The sequence below is a fragment of the Ixodes scapularis genome, unplaced genomic scaffold, assembly GCF_016920785.2.
Source record: "Ixodes scapularis isolate PalLabHiFi unplaced genomic scaffold, ASM1692078v2 PGA_scaffold11__112_contigs__length_91849675, whole genome shotgun sequence".
Classification (NCBI taxonomy): domain Eukaryota; kingdom Metazoa; phylum Arthropoda; class Arachnida; order Ixodida; family Ixodidae; genus Ixodes; species Ixodes scapularis.
In genome coordinates this window covers 52,407,234-52,426,388 of record NW_024609837.1, presented here as the reverse complement: position 1 = coordinate 52,426,388, position 19,155 = coordinate 52,407,234, and the positions used below count along the sequence as shown (strand labels likewise).

At 43.5% G+C, this 19,155-nt stretch overlaps 1 protein-coding gene across 1 annotated transcript in view; it reads left to right on the top strand.

Moving 5' to 3' along the window:
• The first annotated feature begins 2,724 nt into the window (after positions 1 to 2,724).
• The window catches only part of LOC115333095, a 46,476-nt gene continuing 30,045 nt past the window's right edge, over positions 2,725 to 19,155 (top strand). Inside the window, exons 1-3 of the mRNA XM_040219832.1 lie at positions 2,725 to 2,827; positions 8,618 to 8,715; positions 10,742 to 10,807. Coding sequence (XP_040075766.1) covers positions 2,725 to 2,827; positions 8,618 to 8,715; positions 10,742 to 10,807 — 267 coding nt within the window. The remainder of the gene's footprint in view (positions 2,828 to 8,617; positions 8,716 to 10,741; positions 10,808 to 19,155) is intronic.

Below are 19,155 nucleotides of genomic sequence, written 5' to 3'. Positions count from 1 at the left end.
CAACGCTGTTGGCGCGAGACGCGATTTAGTCGGCAGGCCCCCCCCCCCCCCCCCCCCCTTTTATTTTTTTACTTGTTTTCTTCTCTCTCGGCATTTCGGTCGCCTGGAGGAGAGGTGGTGCGGTTGACCTTCACGACGAAGATGGTCATTCCGGAATTACCCATGACATCATGGGTTTCGCGCGCTGAATTCCAACTAAATCTCTCGCCGTCAATATTGGTCTAATTTTTTTTTCGCAAAAAATTTAGTTTTTCACACGCGTGTCAGACCAGAGTGTTTAAATTAACTTTTGTTTTGTTCTTTTCAGGGGCCCTCTAACCGGTGTTAGCAGACGCAAGCAGGCACACACACACACACACACGCGCGCGCGCGCGCCGTGCCGATGCATTTGTGAAGCTGCTTCATTGCCTTCACTGAATCAGAGGGTCGAGCGTGCTCGTGCTTAACGTGAGGCGATGTATTAAAGGAGTATAGAAAGCACAAGGGAGATTATTTATGAATACAATAGCATTCATCGTTTCACACACTGACAGGTTACGGGGAAATTGAATCGGTGCATAAGTTACGTGAAGTAAATTTTCCACTCAATTTTGCGGGGATGTCGTAAATTTTCCGCTAAACGTAGCGGGTAACCTGAAAACACGGCCAGGGAATATGATATTCATATAAAAATCTCGAGTAGTAGCGTAATATTGCTATAGCATTAAAACCTTGCTGGTGCTCACAGGCTCCTCGCTTGGCGATCATTAAATATTTCATCTCCACAGCATTGCCATGATTGTAACACACAATCTATTGCTTGCTCAGGTTCATGAAAAACTGTAACGCTCGACCGCTATGCCCGACCTTCACCCGTAGGTTAAAGTTATATAAAGCATATAGGCCCATAGAGTGCATTAATAGAACAATACAAAAACACGCCTCACGGAGACTGTAATTTACCTTTTTTCAATAAGCTTCTGCGCATGTGCACACCCACTCTCCTGGACTTGCTTCCCTCTGTTTCCATTTTTGCTGGGCATCATAGCACACGACTAACATTGTCAGCGCCTATCTTTCGGCGCATTTCGTCTTTTTTGACGATTCTTTTTGGGGTTTTCGGTACCATGGGGCATAAAAGGCAATGAGAACCGATTCAACGGCAAGATGTCGATGTGCTTTCACGAGCAGAGTCCTGTTGGGCTGCCCTTCATTTGTAGTTCGCGGAAGAACCGCTACATGGCCCTCGTTACTCGAGAAAGGTCCATTAGCAGGAAGTGATGCTCAGCAAGATACTGTACCGACCGACCTAAACAGAGAAGGTGTGTGGGAAAAGCTTACAATTGATTTATGAAGTCAAAATTTACACTAGCTTTGTCACGCTGGCAGACCGGGGGACACAGAATTTCTTATTCTATTATACCCGTGAAGTGTGTGGTTACGCTAGCCTCACACGCGTCAGCCCCTACTTCATCATACATAGACGGCATGTCCGACGCACACACTCTGTGTGTATAGTATCTCGGTACATTCTGTATCCCGCAGTTTGCATGATCACGTTAGCTTAAATGTTTGAACGAAGCTTGGCCAAGTAAAGTAGAAATTAAAATTTTTACTTGAAGGCGTCAAGCACTGTTTTTCTTTTAATATACCAGGTATTGATGTCTTTCAATAACCCTTTCTTTGTTACTAAGATCATAAATTATTTACTGTCTTTTAATATTGCTTTTTTTCGCTGGTTAGTCAAGATGCTCAACTACAGCTGATTAGAAGCGGAAGCTTTAACCAAACAGAAATGAACTGGTCTACTCTCGAGCTGAACAACTGCTCTTAGAAAGTTACACACGTGCTTGGCTTCGTTGCCTAACGTCGAACCGGCCTCTATACTCTAGATCTATTTCATCGTACCATGAACCGCAACCGTCTATCCAAGCCATTCCAGCTAATCCAGCGCTGTGAACGTGGCACGTCACTACGCGCCCCTCCCACAGGTCATGTGACACTCACGCGACAGTGAATTGGCTGTGATGGCTCATAGCCTTCACAGCCAATCGAATGCCAATTTAATCCAGTTGTTGTTGCTTCTAAAGGGAAGCCGAAACAGCTGGCTCATGAGAAAAACCACAGATGTCATAACCACTCCGGGGTCATTGACAGGGGTCAATGACGTCCGCTGGAAGCCTTGCGGCACTTTTCGCGCATGTTTTCAAAATAATATCGATCTACGTTAGCTGGTATGCTTAATTTCAGTGGGATTTTTTATTCAAGCTGAAATTATTGACATAATAATGCACCGAACTAAATGAATCTGAAAAGTGGAAGTCTTCCGTACAGTAGCTGAAATTCTGAAAGGCACATGCACCCTTCGTGTATAGCGCAAACCGTAAAATAACTACCATATGTCTGAGGCAAAGGTCATATGACAGTTCGTTAAGTGAAAGGTCAAATATTTAAAGCAAAGATATAAGCAATAAAAAATACCAACTTCATGTGACTTGATAAGAAGCGGAAGTAGAGAGGGGCAAAAAATTGCAGAACAAAATTTACATCGTTAGATTTTATTTAGTACTTTGCCTGTACGGCACTGCTTAAAAATCAACTTTGATACAAAATACGCTACTTTTTGTGCGAAAATATTCCTACTCACACGACTCTCGCCAACAGCTCTGCGCAAGTCGGTAACCTCTCATATATAACTACTAATTTCGGGCGAACGCAAAGATTTTGAGTTGCAGGAGGCTATCAATGAATCCACTATACTGGAGTTTGTGTCTATGGCTATGGCTTATGTGCACTGGTGTGGAATGCTTGCCCAAATTTAATCTAAGCTCAAGATACGAAGACGGTGGTAAGTCAAATACTTTGTTAAAAAATGAACTATTTCTAGAGGTGTTTTGGTGGTATAAAGGTTTTTTCTTTTTCAAAAATATGAACATTTCATGGAAGTTTTGCTTTTATTCAAGATTATTGCTTTCGGTCAGGAATTCGAGACAATCCAATTAGTAAGAGCAGGAGTGCCGTAACAGTTTCTTAAAGGCATAGTACGGGATAAGACTAATATAGTGTTTGTTGAAAATAAAGAACTGTAAATATGTAGCGCCATAATTTGTATTTTATAATTAGAGGCATGAAACCGTTTACTTGGTAAGACCCTTGGCAAAAAAAAAAGTATTTTAGAGATATTAATTATGTTTCCCACAAACCAAACATGTAATAAAAATGTATATATATTTGAAAACTCAGTATCGGTTTAAAATATGTGAAATATACACCCCCTAAGATACTCTTCGTATACTTTATGTTTTATCTGTTCGTCGCGCTCCTAGAACCAGTCTTACAGCTGAGGTATACGAGTCAGAAGTATATTTTAATGGTCCATTAGTATACTGCAAGAACACTTTTTTTCTTGGTTCGTAAAAACACAAATGTAGTATATTTTAGTGAATTGCTTTCTGTCGAGACGTTGAGTGAAAAACTAAACTCTTTTAATTGTATGCTTGACAGGATCCTGGCGAACAAAAAGTGGACCCGCTTAGATTGCTCCACATGAACATATTTCCCCACTGTAGAGACAGACCGGGGTTATAGTCATTTTTTGGGGGTTCGTGTTTTTGTGCTCACTGTGTCCCGTACTGCACATATTCTAACACCCCGATAATAATATTGTAGGCAGAGCAACCAGTTGGGGCGCTCGCGAAATTCTCTAGTCGGTCAGTTTTGTTTTAAAATTATAGTTTCACGTAAATATGTAAAGCTTACTGAAATCAAATACGTGTTCTTGATGCGTTGATTTACCTTACAAAAACACCTAAGGCAATGACAAGTTTATATACGATAAAAAACGGCGCCGTAAGCCGTAAATAATTTTTAAATAGTTAAAACTTATTATGAGAATTATGATATAAGTTAGGTAGAAATTTGGCCTTTATGTATTTTCATCTCATGTACATCAACAAGGCTGGGTTTCATAAACTCTTGATGAGAGGCGCTTCATCGAACGAGAAGAGCCTGTTTCCGTCTGTTATTCGATTTTTCAAGTTCAAGTTTTTTTTGCCTCAAAGACGTTCGTTTGAACGTATTACATGAGGGGGGGGGGGGGGGTAGAAAAACGCAAACAAATGCAATGATACAATGGCAATCAAAGAACCAACTAAGGTTAAACATTAACAACAAACAAAAACTAAAAACGAACTATACAGAATTCAGAACAAAGTTTACACAAACCGGGCATAACAAAACTGGGGACACAGTGCTCAATTTATAGCAAACACAAGCAGACATGGCGCTGAAAATATATCTTAGCACCAAAGCCGAGGATTTTTCGCGGTATATTATTTCGTTCTTTTCAGTGACTATGTCGTTTGGGAGAGAATTACAATTTTAATGGACAGAGCAAGAGGAGGGTATGTGTATCTATTAGTGCGACCGAATATAGGTGCGATTTTTAAGGAATGATCATGGCGCAAAGAAATGTATGAGGCAGGCTTACAGTGAGTGAGCAGGAATGATGGCATGTTGTAATAAAACTTACGAAAAAGAGTAAGGCGAGCGGCTTTCCGACGTGATTCAAGAGAAGTTAAATTAGAAAGAACCTTTAGTTGGGAGACACTGATTTTCGTACTGTAGTTTCTATGAATGAAGCGGACGGCCTTATTCTGGACTGATTCTAGCCTATTAATTAGGTGAAGTTGATGAGGAGCCCATATGGTGCCAGCAAATTAAATTTTCGATCTAACGAGGGTTTTATATGCAGTAAGTTTCACGTCCTGCTGAGCAAGGTATAAATGCCTTCTCAGAAATCCCAGAGTTCTTAATGATGTGTTAACGATGTTTTCAATATGCGCATTCCAGGTTAGATCTTCGGTGAAAGTGATACCTAGGTATCACTATGACTGGGTGGATAAAATAGGATCGCAAAAAATTGAGTACGAGGGAGCGTGGTGTTTTGAGGAATTAAAAGAAATTAGCTTGGTTTTAGTAACATTGATGTTCATTTGCCATGTTAAGCACCACTCACCCAAGATGTCGATGTCGCGTTGAAGGAGCTCCGAATCTCTAGGATGAGAAATTCGGCGGTGCAGTACACAGTCATCAGCAAAAAGCCTAACTGATGACGAGATTAGTGAAGTTAAGTCGTTTATGTAGATGAGAAACAAAAGTGGACCTAAGACGCTGCCTTGTGGAACTCCAAATTTAACTGTAATGGAGGGCGAGTACGTGTCATCTATACATACATACTGCTTACGATTGGTGAGAAATGAAATCCAACTGATGATTTGATCATTTATGTTTAATTGAGAAAGTTTTAGAAGTAAGCGTTGATTAGGAACAGTATCAAAGACTTTAGCAAAATCAATGAAAATTGCTTCCGTAGTATAGGAGTCGTTAAAGTTATCGTGGATATCTTTTACGAATTCAAATAAGTGAGTATCACAAGAAAGATGTTTGCAAAAGCCGTGTTAGTGAGGGTGACGATAGCTAAAGTTAAGAGAGCCCATGACTTGAGAGTAGATGACATGTTCGAATATTTTACATAAAATGCTTGTCAAATTGTCCACATCTAAGGAATTAATTCAAACTTCTAGCAATCAATCATCCTATGCACCTTTATCTGGCTTGTGTCACAAAACGAGCTAGAACTGGAGTTTGTTTTCATGAGTGATGTTAACAACCAAGATGTAGAATTCTACATGTGAATTTTTATTTACCTCTCCTTCAATTATGCAGCACTCAAATAAGACTGTTATTTCAGCCATCAGGAATAAGAATTGCAACCAAATGTTCAATAACCTTTAATAAAAAAACTTTGTTTAAAACCAAGTTTTCTAGCCCCCCACTAAAATAACTATAAAAACGTTAAACATAAAGACTTTCATCCTTGCTTAAACATGTTGATACCGCTGGTCTTTAGGGCTGTACTAGATTTACGCTAACAAACGTAATTAACTTGCCATTAGTAGGGAATGATTGATAGCCGTTTTGACGACAGTGATTATCGATCAATGTTTATCAATGTTTATTTTTTCTCTTGTGCTAACCAACAGTAGTCACATAATGTACGTCACCGCTATACAATCGGGATAGGACTTCGCTACTATGCCATCTGTGCAGCATGATACAGTTCGCCAAAGTTGAGCGCTCCCCTCACAACTTGGGAATATAGGCGCCGGCATTTCATTGTAATTTCTATCCGTACATCATGTCGTTGTGTGCCTTGAAACAAGCTCTAAATAACGTGGAACAGTAAACAGTATTAATATGAGTGGAGTTCTAATACTACCCACTTGTCCGATTCTTCAGTATAATGCCCGGATGACTGAGGGAAATTGAAGGCAATACCTTCTTGAAAAATAAGGTTGATTTTTTAAAATATATTTTGTCCAGTATGGATATGTTCTACATAACGTTGGTACAAAAAAATTAATGCTTGTTTGAACATATCCCAATAGAGTTCTGCATGTTTCTCTGTTACTGTGCTATAGACAATCTGAACGTTTTAGAAAGGCGCTTTTCTGAGGTATTTTTATCCTAAGCGAAGCATGAACTCATCAGGGGTCAGTTCAGGGGGTAGTGAACATTGTCCAGCTGAACTATTTTTTTTTTCAAGAATAATTTTATGATCAACGTCGTATGGGCTGCAATGTTTTCAAGACGACGCACGAGACCTCTCATGCTATACGCCCCACTGAACAAAAAACACGTCTAAAAGTCTTTCCAGACGTTTAGACAACAGTTCAAGGCATCAAACTATTAATAATTTCGTAGCATTACTCTGACCAAAAGCGGAATGTGCCAGTTTTGGAATTGAATTCACAAACCTTATACATTCCTTACTAGGAACCTCAGAGTAAGTTAAGTCTGTACTGGGGGAATTAGCACACGTGACCAACAGCCAAAACGTTGTAATTGCTGCACAGTGTGCGGCGTTTCTTCAAATACGCCGAAAGAGCGAGAGTGGTCAAATTGTTTTCACCTTTCAATCCTAGGGGAGGCTTCGACAGACTGTATTTATATAAAAAAAACAAAAATTACTAGACTAGTTCGCTCACCTATGATCGTCTCCAGTTCGGCGTTTCAAAAACCACCATGACGGCAAAACGTGTGCGTAAAAAAGATCTCATTCTTCTCTACGAGTAAGCAAGAGAAGACCCCATACCCAAAGAGGGGAGGCAGATGCCTGAAACTGCGGTCACACCGCTAATACATCATACAAGAACTTTCTGTGGACATGTTTGAAGCATACATATTAAGGGTGTCTAAAGTAACCAGGCTCGATCTAAAATGGACAGTAAAAATCGACGCCTGCACGAAGCAATCTGAACTTTTCGTCAAATGTGTATTTCAGAGGTCAGCTTTATCATGCAAAATTACGAACTGTAGCTTCCTTTCTGTAAACAATAGGGCCAAGAAACTTGCCTGGGTAAATGGCGGGCGGCGACATAGACGACGGAGTCGAGCGGCGGGACGGGTTTAGTGCATGCCTCTTTTAGTGCCAAATAAAAATTATCACGAACAGTATAAATGTATGTCTAAGTTTTGTTTTTAATTTTTTTTTCACACATTTCAATAAAGTCATACTTAATGCTGAGAAACGTAGGGGGGAGCTCTCTTGGCGGGAATGCAGTCTCAAAGAAGCAATATTACTTCTTAGGGGCAGTGATAAAACAGAATGGTGTAGTGAGTCGAAATCATTCTATATTAAATTGATCCTTCAGAACCCCTCATTTAATAGTATAAAAAAGGAACCAATCAAAAAGGCAGAAAGAGGGCCATTTGTCTAGGCAGAAAATAATACAGAGGAACGTTACTTGGTATCAGGAAAGTGACCCGGTTATAATTGAGAGAAAAGGAAACCGATATGCGTCACGCTTAAACAGGGTAAGGTTGACGTAGAAGTAAACAAGCTTGCCATAGAGAGAGAGAAAGGGAGAGAGAGAGAGTTGTTTTAATGTTTTCCACGTGCGTATATTGTCGTAGAATTATGAAAATGTTCAAATCATTCACATTTTGTTTAGTTTTCGGTTACGACAGTTTCCTCGTAGTAATGGACGGGAAGTTGAAGCTTCCACTGACCCCTCAATCTCATCCCTAACAATGATGTTGTTAATTTTAATATTTTTATATTAGATACGCTAAAAAAAGGCAAGCTGCGATGAGTTTATATAATTTGTACTTGATAAAACTGCTAAAACACAAAACTTATAAGAGCAGTTGAATTTCGAAGCAAGCGTTCAATTCATGATGTGTTGAGATGCCGTATTTAATACATTATCTTTGTAGTTTAGCTCACACGAAACGCTAACCTAATAACAATATAGCACGTCATATAACCAAAATATAATAATTATGATGGAAAATACGCATTGATACACAGAGGCAGTGCCGTCATCTAAAGGAGATAAGGAAATTTGTGATTTGCGCTGTGTGATCCGGTTTTCGAACCACTAAGACGCTTTCGAGGATTTCACGGCCCTGTATCATTACCTAAGTAGTTTGTGCATTATAATTAGATTTAATAAAACTGCACTGGTTACCACTAGTGTCGCGTTTCTATATGTGTTTGGTTCGTGATTTGTGAACATATATCAAATAATGTAATAAATCATTTAAAAAAACGCACATGTCTTAGATTTTTCAGATGTAGTAACCCTCACCCTGAATTACATCCTTGATGAATCCGTCGGTGCTGAGAATCAAGATCAAGTGAAAGGCTGGTTATCATACGTCACGCAGATGGTAAATATTTTATTTAAAAATTCCTTATTTTATAAATGACTAATCTTCTTAGATTTGCTGCAGAAATATTGGTGGCACGGTCAACGCACAGCATGTATGCACGGGCTGCTGATCCATATCACACAACAAAGTTAGGAAACAGTAAAACATTAATAAAACATGCGGTTCGGAACCTCACTTTCGCAATAAAGTCAAACATTGCTGATTATTAGGAACGTTCTCATTTACCATAACTATCGAGAAGCACTTAAGCGTAATAGACACTTTTCAAAATACACGCTCCCAGTATAATTGTTGCGCCGATTCTTCATGGCCGCCATATCTTGGGCACGCACTTCGAGCCTGCATTGGACACCATGTAGCGTCAGCGCTCGGCACTGGTGTCGAGCTCTTTAACTTCAACTCGGAAAAACGGTTCTAGCCAGCAGTACGCAGACGCCGACTGACGGGAGGTCTGAGTCTCCGCTCTCATCACCGGGGATTCATCCAGACCATCACTGCATCAAACTGAACTCCGAAAGGTCTTGATGCAAATCACGGGTAGATGATTTTTCGTGACCTGGGAACCTATAAAATGAAGACGCATTACTGCTGCGACGCAGGCATTGTGTAAATTTTACAGGCACGAGTGATCGTGGGGTTGTTGTGGCTTCGAACTTTGTCAGACCTCGCCTCGTGCCTTTTAAAGGCAGGAACTACTAACTTATCATATACAACGGCCAGAGTGCTAGAGGGCAGCTGGGAAGGGCTTTCTCAAAATTATATATTCGCAAAATTGACCTAACTGTTTCGGTGTGTTTGAGGGACTTTTTTGATGAGAGAAGTCACCAAAGAAAATAGCGAACGCGCCGATCGGTTTGAATACTTCAAGCTTCCAGCTGACCGATTGGAGACAAACTCAGGAAAAGCAGCCATTGAACCCATCTTGACTGTTACACCCGTGTTCCCTTCCGTCAAATGGCTTGAAGTTCAACTACACAGAATCAACCACCTCCACTCCGCGGTTCTACAAGTTTATATACAATTTATTTATCAGCTACCAAGTAATTGTCATTTTGAGAGTGATTAGAAACAGAAAATTCCTCCGGCTATATAGCTTCGCCGTTTTTGGGAACGGAGGCGATGAAAGGAAGCAATCTACTGCCGTTCTACCCCGCTAATGAATACCGAGGAACGAATGAGAAATCTTCGGAATTCCGTAAATTAACTTCGTTCGCCAGCGCCGACTACAGATCACCGCAAAAGCCGCCAGAGTCGAGGAGAGCGCGCGACTATCTGTGTCGGCTATAGTTAACAGTTTTCCCGCTACGGGCCGTCCGTATTGCTTGAGTCGCGAATAACTAGGTCCTTACGGACGCTAAAGTTCCGTGTTTTAGCGGAAGCTCACAAGAAGATAAATGCCTGCAGCGCAGCGAGCTCTGGCTTTAATATTTTATGCACAGCTGAGATTTTTTTTTAAGTGGTCTATTGTCCTTGTCGGGTGCTGTAGGCCATGGGTGCACACAGATGGCAGGGGGCGAGATGCCTGCTTCAATTTGATCAAGTGTGCTGAATTTATTACGACTCCAGGAAAAGCCTTTTTCCTAAAATGAGGCTCAGCGTCGATCACGCGTGCCTTCGCGGAGTAGATCCGATGGTGGAGGATCTAACACTGTTTGGAGACGGCGCTGTGCTCGCTGTCGAAATTTCGCACGTCGTTCTTGTGCGGGCGGATTCGTTCTGAAAAGATCTTCGCTTCGCGATGCAGGTGGCGGGGCACACTGCGTACGGAATTCAATAAATCCCATCCTGTGCTTTTCTTCTTCTTCTTTTTTTTTTTCTTTTAGATAGGATTTTTCGGTTGCGGCATGAATCGTCCCAATATGAACCTTGGTTTGTGAGAACCTGAATGCCTTCTTTTTTCAGCACACGCACAACGCTCCGCTGGCGAATGTGTTTTGTCATTTACTACATAAAATCCGGTATTACCTGGATATGGTATATCAATTCATGCTCTAATGTTTAAATTATATGATTTATTTTCCAGGCAATGGTTGATTTCCAAAACTACTTCCAATTCACTCTTAATATTAGCTACACTATCACATACCTCGTAAGTACTCACATCGCTATATTACAGAATTACAGAATATTCTACAAGTCGTTTTTGTAGCACGAACGATTCATTCCACAGATGCAAGAGAGCATGATGGGGTTCAATATAGAATTGAATACTCCCCTTAACTTCGCAACTCTCTCACTGTGTTATCCATTTTAAATAAATTCGTAAAAATGAAACAGAGGATGCTGTAAAAATGATAGGCCAGTATCTCTGCAATGTCTGTTCGCAAATTTTTATGAAATTTTCTTTAAACATAAGTTGAATTTTTAGACAAGTTTAGCCATACACAACATAGATCTGTGAGTACAGATGAGCGAAATAAATTTAACGTTGTTTTTAACCTTTGTCCCGCCTGTTGTCATTCAGCGTGGTCGATTAAATACAGTATATTTTATTATTTGAAAGCCTTTTACTTGGCTAGTCATCCGTCACTTATACACAAATTGCAACCTTACGGTATGAGTACTCCGCTATGCATTGTTTCTGGATTCATCGTTCAATCGCAAAAATATTATTCGTGCTCTTTGGACGGTTCTCCTGATCTGATGTTTCTTTCCCTGTGTGCCGCCGGGGTTTATACCGGGAGCAATCAGTTCAATATTTTAATAAATGATCTAAACATATGTGTTCAGAATGCAGGCACAGTGCAATAGGCAAATGATAGCAAACTCTTTTGGCAGATTTTATCAATGAGGAACTTTGAAATACGGATGAACGATGCTAAATTAGTGCATGATTGATGTTGTAGAAAACCCTTGGCTCTTAATTCCTTTAAAACTACCACTGTTTCGTTATCAAGAAAGGTTGTACCTACTACTTATGAATAACAGCTTTTTAATGTGTTATTTCGCAGGGTCGAGCGTACGCGTGATCTCAGTGCATAACGGCTGTTTAAGCGAAAATTTAAAAATCCCCCAAAATATATTGTTGGAGTGAAAGGAAACATATTCGGAAACAAACTGCAAGCCAAGGCGTACGCCAGGGATTACAAAAATCATACTAGTTAGCTAACTAATCAACCAATAATTCCTATGTAACATTTTAATTATTGCTATTTGGTGGCCAACACCCGTAGTAAGCTTGATCCTAAGGGTTCAACGATCCCATATATGTATTTAAAACGGAGGAAAAGTTAATGTGAGCACTGCAGCGGCGAAAATATTCTTAGGTTTGTTTTTCTCTGCAAAAACTTGAAACACAATTCATGAAAAGCCCAGTAAATCACGTGTAAAGGAAACGTCACCCATCCTATGGAGCATAGTTTTAACCGACTACGTAGTTTTACCTTCGACCTCGGCGCGCGACAGGTGCGTCCCGTTGCGACGTCACTCTGTGAAAGAAAAGAAACAGCTGTCTTCAGTGATCCCTACTTTTTATACCCTTGATAATAAGGGTGTGCAGATATTGGTTCGAATCGAATAGCGTAGCGTCATCCGTAACTTATGTACTGTTGAAAGAACCGGCCGTCTTGGCTTTCGATCCCTTGCCTTGTTAAGGCTATGAACGACGCAGCGCTATCCGATTCGAACCACTATTCGCGCAACCCTATTTCATAGATGAGACCTTTTCACCCTTTGTCGCATGGGGCTTGCCATCTTGGAATCACGTGACACAGCCGCCATTAGGCGGCCTCAACTCGTCGCTTCTTTCTCCCCTACGCGCCTTGGCGAAGGCACTGTATCCGTGTTTTTCGTCACGTTTTACCGCAAATTTTTGCCTTGCTTTGCGATAAATCATCCGAGACCTTTTTTCACTATACCTAACACCGTTCCATCTTTATTGGCAGAAATTCTGCACTTGATTTTATAATACTTTTCGACTATTTGCACTGCCGGCGTACCGCACACGTGTGAGGAAAGGAATCAGCGTTAGCACTGGCGCAATTTGAGTATGTAGAGGACACTAAGACGCAAGAGAGTTGAGAGGCCAATTATTTATGACAGCCCAAATGTTCATAAGGGACAGTGGCGCAACGAGAAGCGCAAGGTATATGTATGATGACGCGTTTATAATCTCAAAGAACAAGACAAACATGGTCAACACAAAGCGTCACTATGTGTTTTTTTTATTAGTATGGTGCTTTGCCTTCATAACACGTCCAAAACAGTTGTTTTTTGATTATATGGGAGAATAATGTTTTCGGTTGAAACGATTGCTTTATCTGTTTATTGAATAATTTAAATAAACTATTAAGGGCGAAATCCTTATATGTCTCATCGTTCAGTCGACCTTCAAAGTCCTTGAGCGAAAACACGTTGGCGACACAAAATGTACGAAAACGTTTACGGGACCGCTCAGTGGACGGCTATGCAAATTAAGATGATGACTCAACACATTAATAATGATGACTCAGAACATTGAGAAGGATGACTCAGCACATTAAGAGGAATGGCTCAGCGAGTAAATCATGTGTTTGTCTTTAATGCATCGGCACTTGGGTTTTCGCCTTCAAATCGTCTAAGGGATAACATAAGAGCCCCCGTGAATTTTTATAGTGCTCGGTCCCATGTTTGCATTCCTTCAATCTTCTTAAAATATTCAATTCAATTAATTGGCAGTATTGTGTTGTGAGTGCCTAACAAAATCGCCTGAGGCACGGAACACCGAAAAAAAAAATCGTCTGCATAAAAATCGCTACAGCGCAGCCCTGTCGATGTACAATTTACTCTCGATGTCGCTGAAACTATAAAATGAATCTGTTAAAAAAAATAATAAAAAATATCTGTCTACCCAAATTCATGAAGTGGTGCATGGAATTTCACTTGAGCCAAGCTTGCTGGAGCTGGTCCATTCTCTTGCGCCAATTATTTTATTTCGCAGAGTATACATGGCTTACACTGGCGACACATCGCGTGCTTTCGGTCACCATGAAAAAGTGAGAGAGGGGGGCTGCTTTTGGAGGGGTAGGAACCTTGAGTGGCGGGACGATCTTTTCTAATCTTCTGGGAGGAAAATAGCGATATCTGGGCAAGTCTGGAAGACGCAAAAGAGGTCCTGGTAAAAGGAAAGCTCCTACTTCACCTGCTCTCTGGTGGCCATAGTAGAGCGCTCTTTGGATGACGTAATGTGCAAGCCGTGTATAAAGGAGACAAACGTGATACTTCATTTGACGGGTTTGTCCCTTACCTCATTCTTTCGATACGTTGTAAGAAAATATTCGTACAGCAAAACGTTTGCTAAGAACAACATTCTGAAATGCTGCGAATGAATACTTTGGCAGGGCTGATAGTTTAAAACAATTTCTTACACGGCCTAGGATGGACGATCAAAACATTTCTCCAGTATTTAATTTTTTTAAAGAAACCGACGGAGACAATATCGCTTCTTTATTGCATTCAGTGCGTCATTACAGGGGGTTTCCTTATCGGCAATTTTCACAAAACGTTGGTGTCTTCATAAACCGGACAATAAGTAGTAAACTTGCAAGTTCATCTGTTTTCTGCGATTCAGCCTATTGTTAGTCAGGTCATCCACCTACTTTTTTACTGTGCCTCCATGCATTAGCCTCTTCATTGGTTTATTTTTATGGAAACTAATATGAGCGGGTACGTCCCGTGCGGCACTAGACATTCGTAATCCTCTCCCGGCATCATTTCAATCGTTTCGCCGCCGAACCTGGCCGAACGAAGAAGATGATTAGATGAAGGTGTTCGTAAAAACGTTCACAATTTAGGCTCGTAACTACGTCGTAGTTCTCAAGGTGGCCCATTACCACTGTATCATTATTCTGTTTAACAAGGGATATTTTTATATCACAAAACTAAACGAAAACTACAAAACACACAAACAGCCGCAAGCACGCTGAAACCTAAACCAACCAAATTGAAGCCTACTTATGGCGCCGCGTGTGTCAGCGCCCTCTGTACACCAGTCAGGTAACTACTGAGATGAAAAGGTCGACAGTTTCAGACATTATATGCATCATTTTATTGCAGGAAGTAGTCTTTTTAACGTGATTGCCTTAATGAGCTCCTTCCGCAGGAAAGCCGGCGTCCGTGGCGTGACGGGAAAATCCTGATTGGTCAGTAGGGTTATTGTTGTATCTTCTAGCTAATTACTTTCCGGTCACTTCGTCTTCTTCTGTCCTTTTCCTTTCTACTTCATCTTCTTTACCAAAAAAGATTAAAGATAGAGTCTCGTGGCAGCTGCGCTCAAGTGTGGTCGTTCCATTCCGGGTCTCCAGACACCACATCCTTTCTGGCGACGAGGATGGAGGGATTCGGACTCAAGCCACCTCCAGACTTCTTGGAGAAACCAGGGACTCCGGAAATTCCCTGGGAGCGATGGCTTTCGCTGTTTGAATGTTACATGGGTGCATCTGGTGCCCATGCACTGCCCGTGGAACGCCGCCGATACATGCTCCGCCACTGTCTGGGAATAGAGGGTCAGCGGGTCTTTGACAACCTGCCTTCTTCCCGCGCTGTCGCTGTGCCGTCGCCAGCAACGACGTCAGCGGCAGCCACTTCTGCAACGACGTCAGCGGCTGCCACTTCTGAACCGCTGACAACGAATGTCTACCAAGAAGCTGTCGACGCCCTCAGCGCGCACTTCAAGAGGTCGTGCGACGTCAGCCTGGAGCGTCACCGCTTCCGTCGGCGCCATCAACAGCCTGGAGAGTCCTTGTCTGATTACCTGACCGCGCTTCGAGACATGGCAGTTCCGGCCAACTTCGGGTCTGAACAGGACGAAAACATTCGGGAACAGTTCACGGCTGGAGTGCTATCGACTACAATTCGAGAACGGCTGCTCCTGGATAGCACCCTTCCCTTCGAGCAAGTAGTGAAAATCGTCCTGAACATCGAAAGAGTCAAGGCCGAAGCCAAAGAGATAACCGTGACTACAGAAAAGCAACTCGCATGCAACGTCACGCACGCCACCGAGACCGTCGACTACCGACCTTCACGTGGAGCTTCGTCCTCCCGTCAATTAGTGGGGCAGAACTTTCCACCGCGTCACGGCGACCGGTACAGCTCGCAATTTCAGCAAGAGTCACGTGAGTGCGTCCCTTTTGCCAAAAATAGACCTGGCTATCGCGCTCCAAGGTACAACGACCAGCAATCGACTCCATCCATTGCGTTCGGACAGCCGCGGCGAGCATTTCAAGCCCAAACACCTAAGCGGCGCGAAACCTATCGCGACGGTCGATCATGTGCAAATTGTGGATTCGGGGTGGACCGCTGTCAGAGCTACGTTACGTGTCCAGCACGAGGAAAGACTTGCAACGGTTGCGGCCGTATCGGACACTTCCAGCGCGTGTGCCGCAGCAGGCACCGACCTGTCCACCGTCAAAGTCACGTGCGAATCCACGAAATCTTTTCCGACGAAGAGGATGACGAGGCACAGGTTTGCCATGTAGCTACGACTTCCCGGATGGGAATTTACATTAACGTAAGTGTCTACGGTAGACCCCTTACGTTCCTCTTGGATACCGGCTCGTCAGTGTCCATCGTCGAAAAGGAAGTCTTTCAAAAGTATTTCAGAAATGACGCAAAGATTATTCCACCGCCGGTAACTCTCCTCAACTACTCCCGGCAACGTATTGAAGTCCTGGGAGCGTTCAACGCAACAGTCACGTTCAAGGAGCGTTCAGCCAGGATTATGTTTTATGTAGCGAATACCGGCACGTCGTTGTTGGGAATGGATGCCGTAAAAGCCCTGAATCTTCAGATTCAAGGATCAACAATGAGCTGTCTCTATACGGAAACTGAGGACTTAACAGAAGCCTCCGAACAGAGCTCTGAGAGTGCCGTACCTCTTGACCCATCATCTTCGGGTCACAGCTCGACAGGAGCTCCTGAACATCAAAACGAGCGGACGACACTGCCTACAACTGTACCTTCACGGGCCTCAGAGCGAGATGTGTCGTCGGACTCCATCAAAGCTGCGTGGATGTCCTGTCTTCAACCCCAGGAATCTGCAGCTACGTCCCATGGACTTCTGACGCAAGTTGATCCTCCAGGTCGTGAGAACATGGCGAGACTCCCACTAGCATTACCGGGCCTTCCAACGTCCTTGAAGGAATACAGCCACCTCTTCTCTCCCGAGCTGGGTCACGTGAAGGACTACACTCACAAGGTGAAGATCCGAAAATCAGTGCAGCCCGTGCAGCATAAAATGCGTCGCATTCCATTGATGGCGCGGAAGCCTGTGACTGAAGAAATCAAACGCCTTGAGGCAGCGGGAGTTATTGAGCGCATAAGTGCCTCAGAATGGGTGTCACCCATTGTTGTGGTCCAGAAGAAAGATGGATCAATTCGGATGTGTGTGGACCTTCGTGAAGCTAATAAGGCTGTCGTTATTGACAGTTACCCTCTTCCTCATGTTGAGGAGCTTCTTAATGCGCTGCACGGCGCGAGACGTTTCTCTAAATTGGACTTGGCGTCAGCTTACCATCAAGTCACACTACACCCTGACAGCCGAGACTTAACCGCGTTTATAACGCACGAAGGCTTATTCCGTTTCAAGAGAGTTTGTTTTGGTCTCGCTTCTGCTCCAGCTACCTTCCAGCAGATGATGGCAACGATTCTAGAAGGATGCGAAGTTTTCCCACAATCGTATCCACCGATGCGTCTGGATACGGGCTCGGTGCCGTGCTCCAGCAGCGCAATGGAAATGAAGTTCAGACCATCGCTTTCGCCTCTCGCACACTAACAGCAGCGGAGAGAAAGTATTCGGTGGGTGAAAGAGAAGCATTGGCATGCCTGTGGGCATGTGAGCGTTGGCACAACTACCTGTGGGGCCGCCGTTTCACCCTTCGGACGGACCATCAAGCCTTAATGACGCTGCTAGCAACACGGGGTACAGGCCATCGACCCCTCCGAATTACGAGATGGTCGACCCGTCTCCTCTGCTACAACTTTCAAGTCGAGTTTCAACGCGGAGCGGAAAATCAGGTCGCCGACGCGCTTTCGCGCCTCCCTCAGCCTGAGGATGAAGGCGGTACCAAATTTGACGAGGAAATAATTTCCTTCATTGCATTGCAGAACGAATGCATCACCAAGCTGCAACTACAAGAAGCTACGGCCAATGACTCGGTCTTGTCTGCTGCCATGACATACGTCACATCTGCGTGGCCTTCAAGACGGAACTTGTCTTCCGAACTCATCCCTTTCTATGACCTTAAAGATGACCTCGCCGTGGATGATGGCATTCTTTTAAGGGATGAGCGGTTCGTGATCCCTCAAGAGCTGCAGGGCATTCTCATCGCCAAGGCGCACGAGGGGCACACCGGGATCGTCAAAACCCGTACGAGGCTCCGAGAGCTCTACTGGTGGCCGAAAATGAACGCTCAAGTGGAGAACGTCATTCATGCTTGTGACATCTGCCAAGCGGCCGACAAAAGTGCAAAGACCTTTTCCACTCCGCTTCAACCAGTACCTTTCCCTGAGCGACCGTGGTCGAAGGTAGGAATTGACATCGTGGGCCCTTTTGAGCGTGCCGAACCATCATGCCGCTACGCCATAACCCTGGTTGATTATTTTTCGAAGTGGCCAGAAGTACAGTTTTGTGCAGATGTCACCACCTCAAGGGTAACAGAATTTTTGCATCTGGTATTCTCCAGAGAAGGTTTACCAGAGAGCCTAGTGGCCGACAACGGTCCCCAATTCATTTCTCTACAATTCAAAGACTTCTTAGGTTCTCGTGGAGTCAAACATCATCTGATTTCGGTCTACTACCCGCAAGCCAACGGGCAAATTGAGCGTTTTAATAGAACACTCAAGGGTTTCATCCAGTGTGCATCGAGGGAGAAACGGCAGATAAAATCTGCTGTAGTTGATTACCTGGGCATATACAGATGCACACCTCATACGACAACAGGGCTATCTCCTGCTCTGCTACTTCATGGTCGCAAACCCCGAACGCGATTGAACATTCTAGGACTCTCATCGTCAGAGTTTCTTCGTAACCCTTTCGAGGAAGTGCAGCGACTTCGTCGACGTGTTCGACAACAACAAGACAAGACCAAAGCCTACACCGACAGAAGGCGAGCAGCTAGAACACCGAAGTTCAAGGTCGGACAGCTGGTCCGAGTGAAGAAGCCCGGATCTGTTCCGAAAGGATCCTCTGCCTTTAGCAGTCCCTCCCGGATTGTCGAGCGTGTGGGCCGCTGGACATTTCGGCTGGAAGATGGCAGAATATGGAATGCCTCTAAGCTAGCGGCAGTTCCAGGACCGGCTTCCTCTGGTTTGGACCTCAGAAACCCGGTACCAACAGGGAAGTTTAGTCAAAGGTCAGCTGACCATCACCAGTGGCAACCACCGTCTGCACCATTGGGCTGGCGGAGCCAGCATGACCAGCAGACGCCACGGACATCAGCTGGTTCCCCAACGCCATACGGA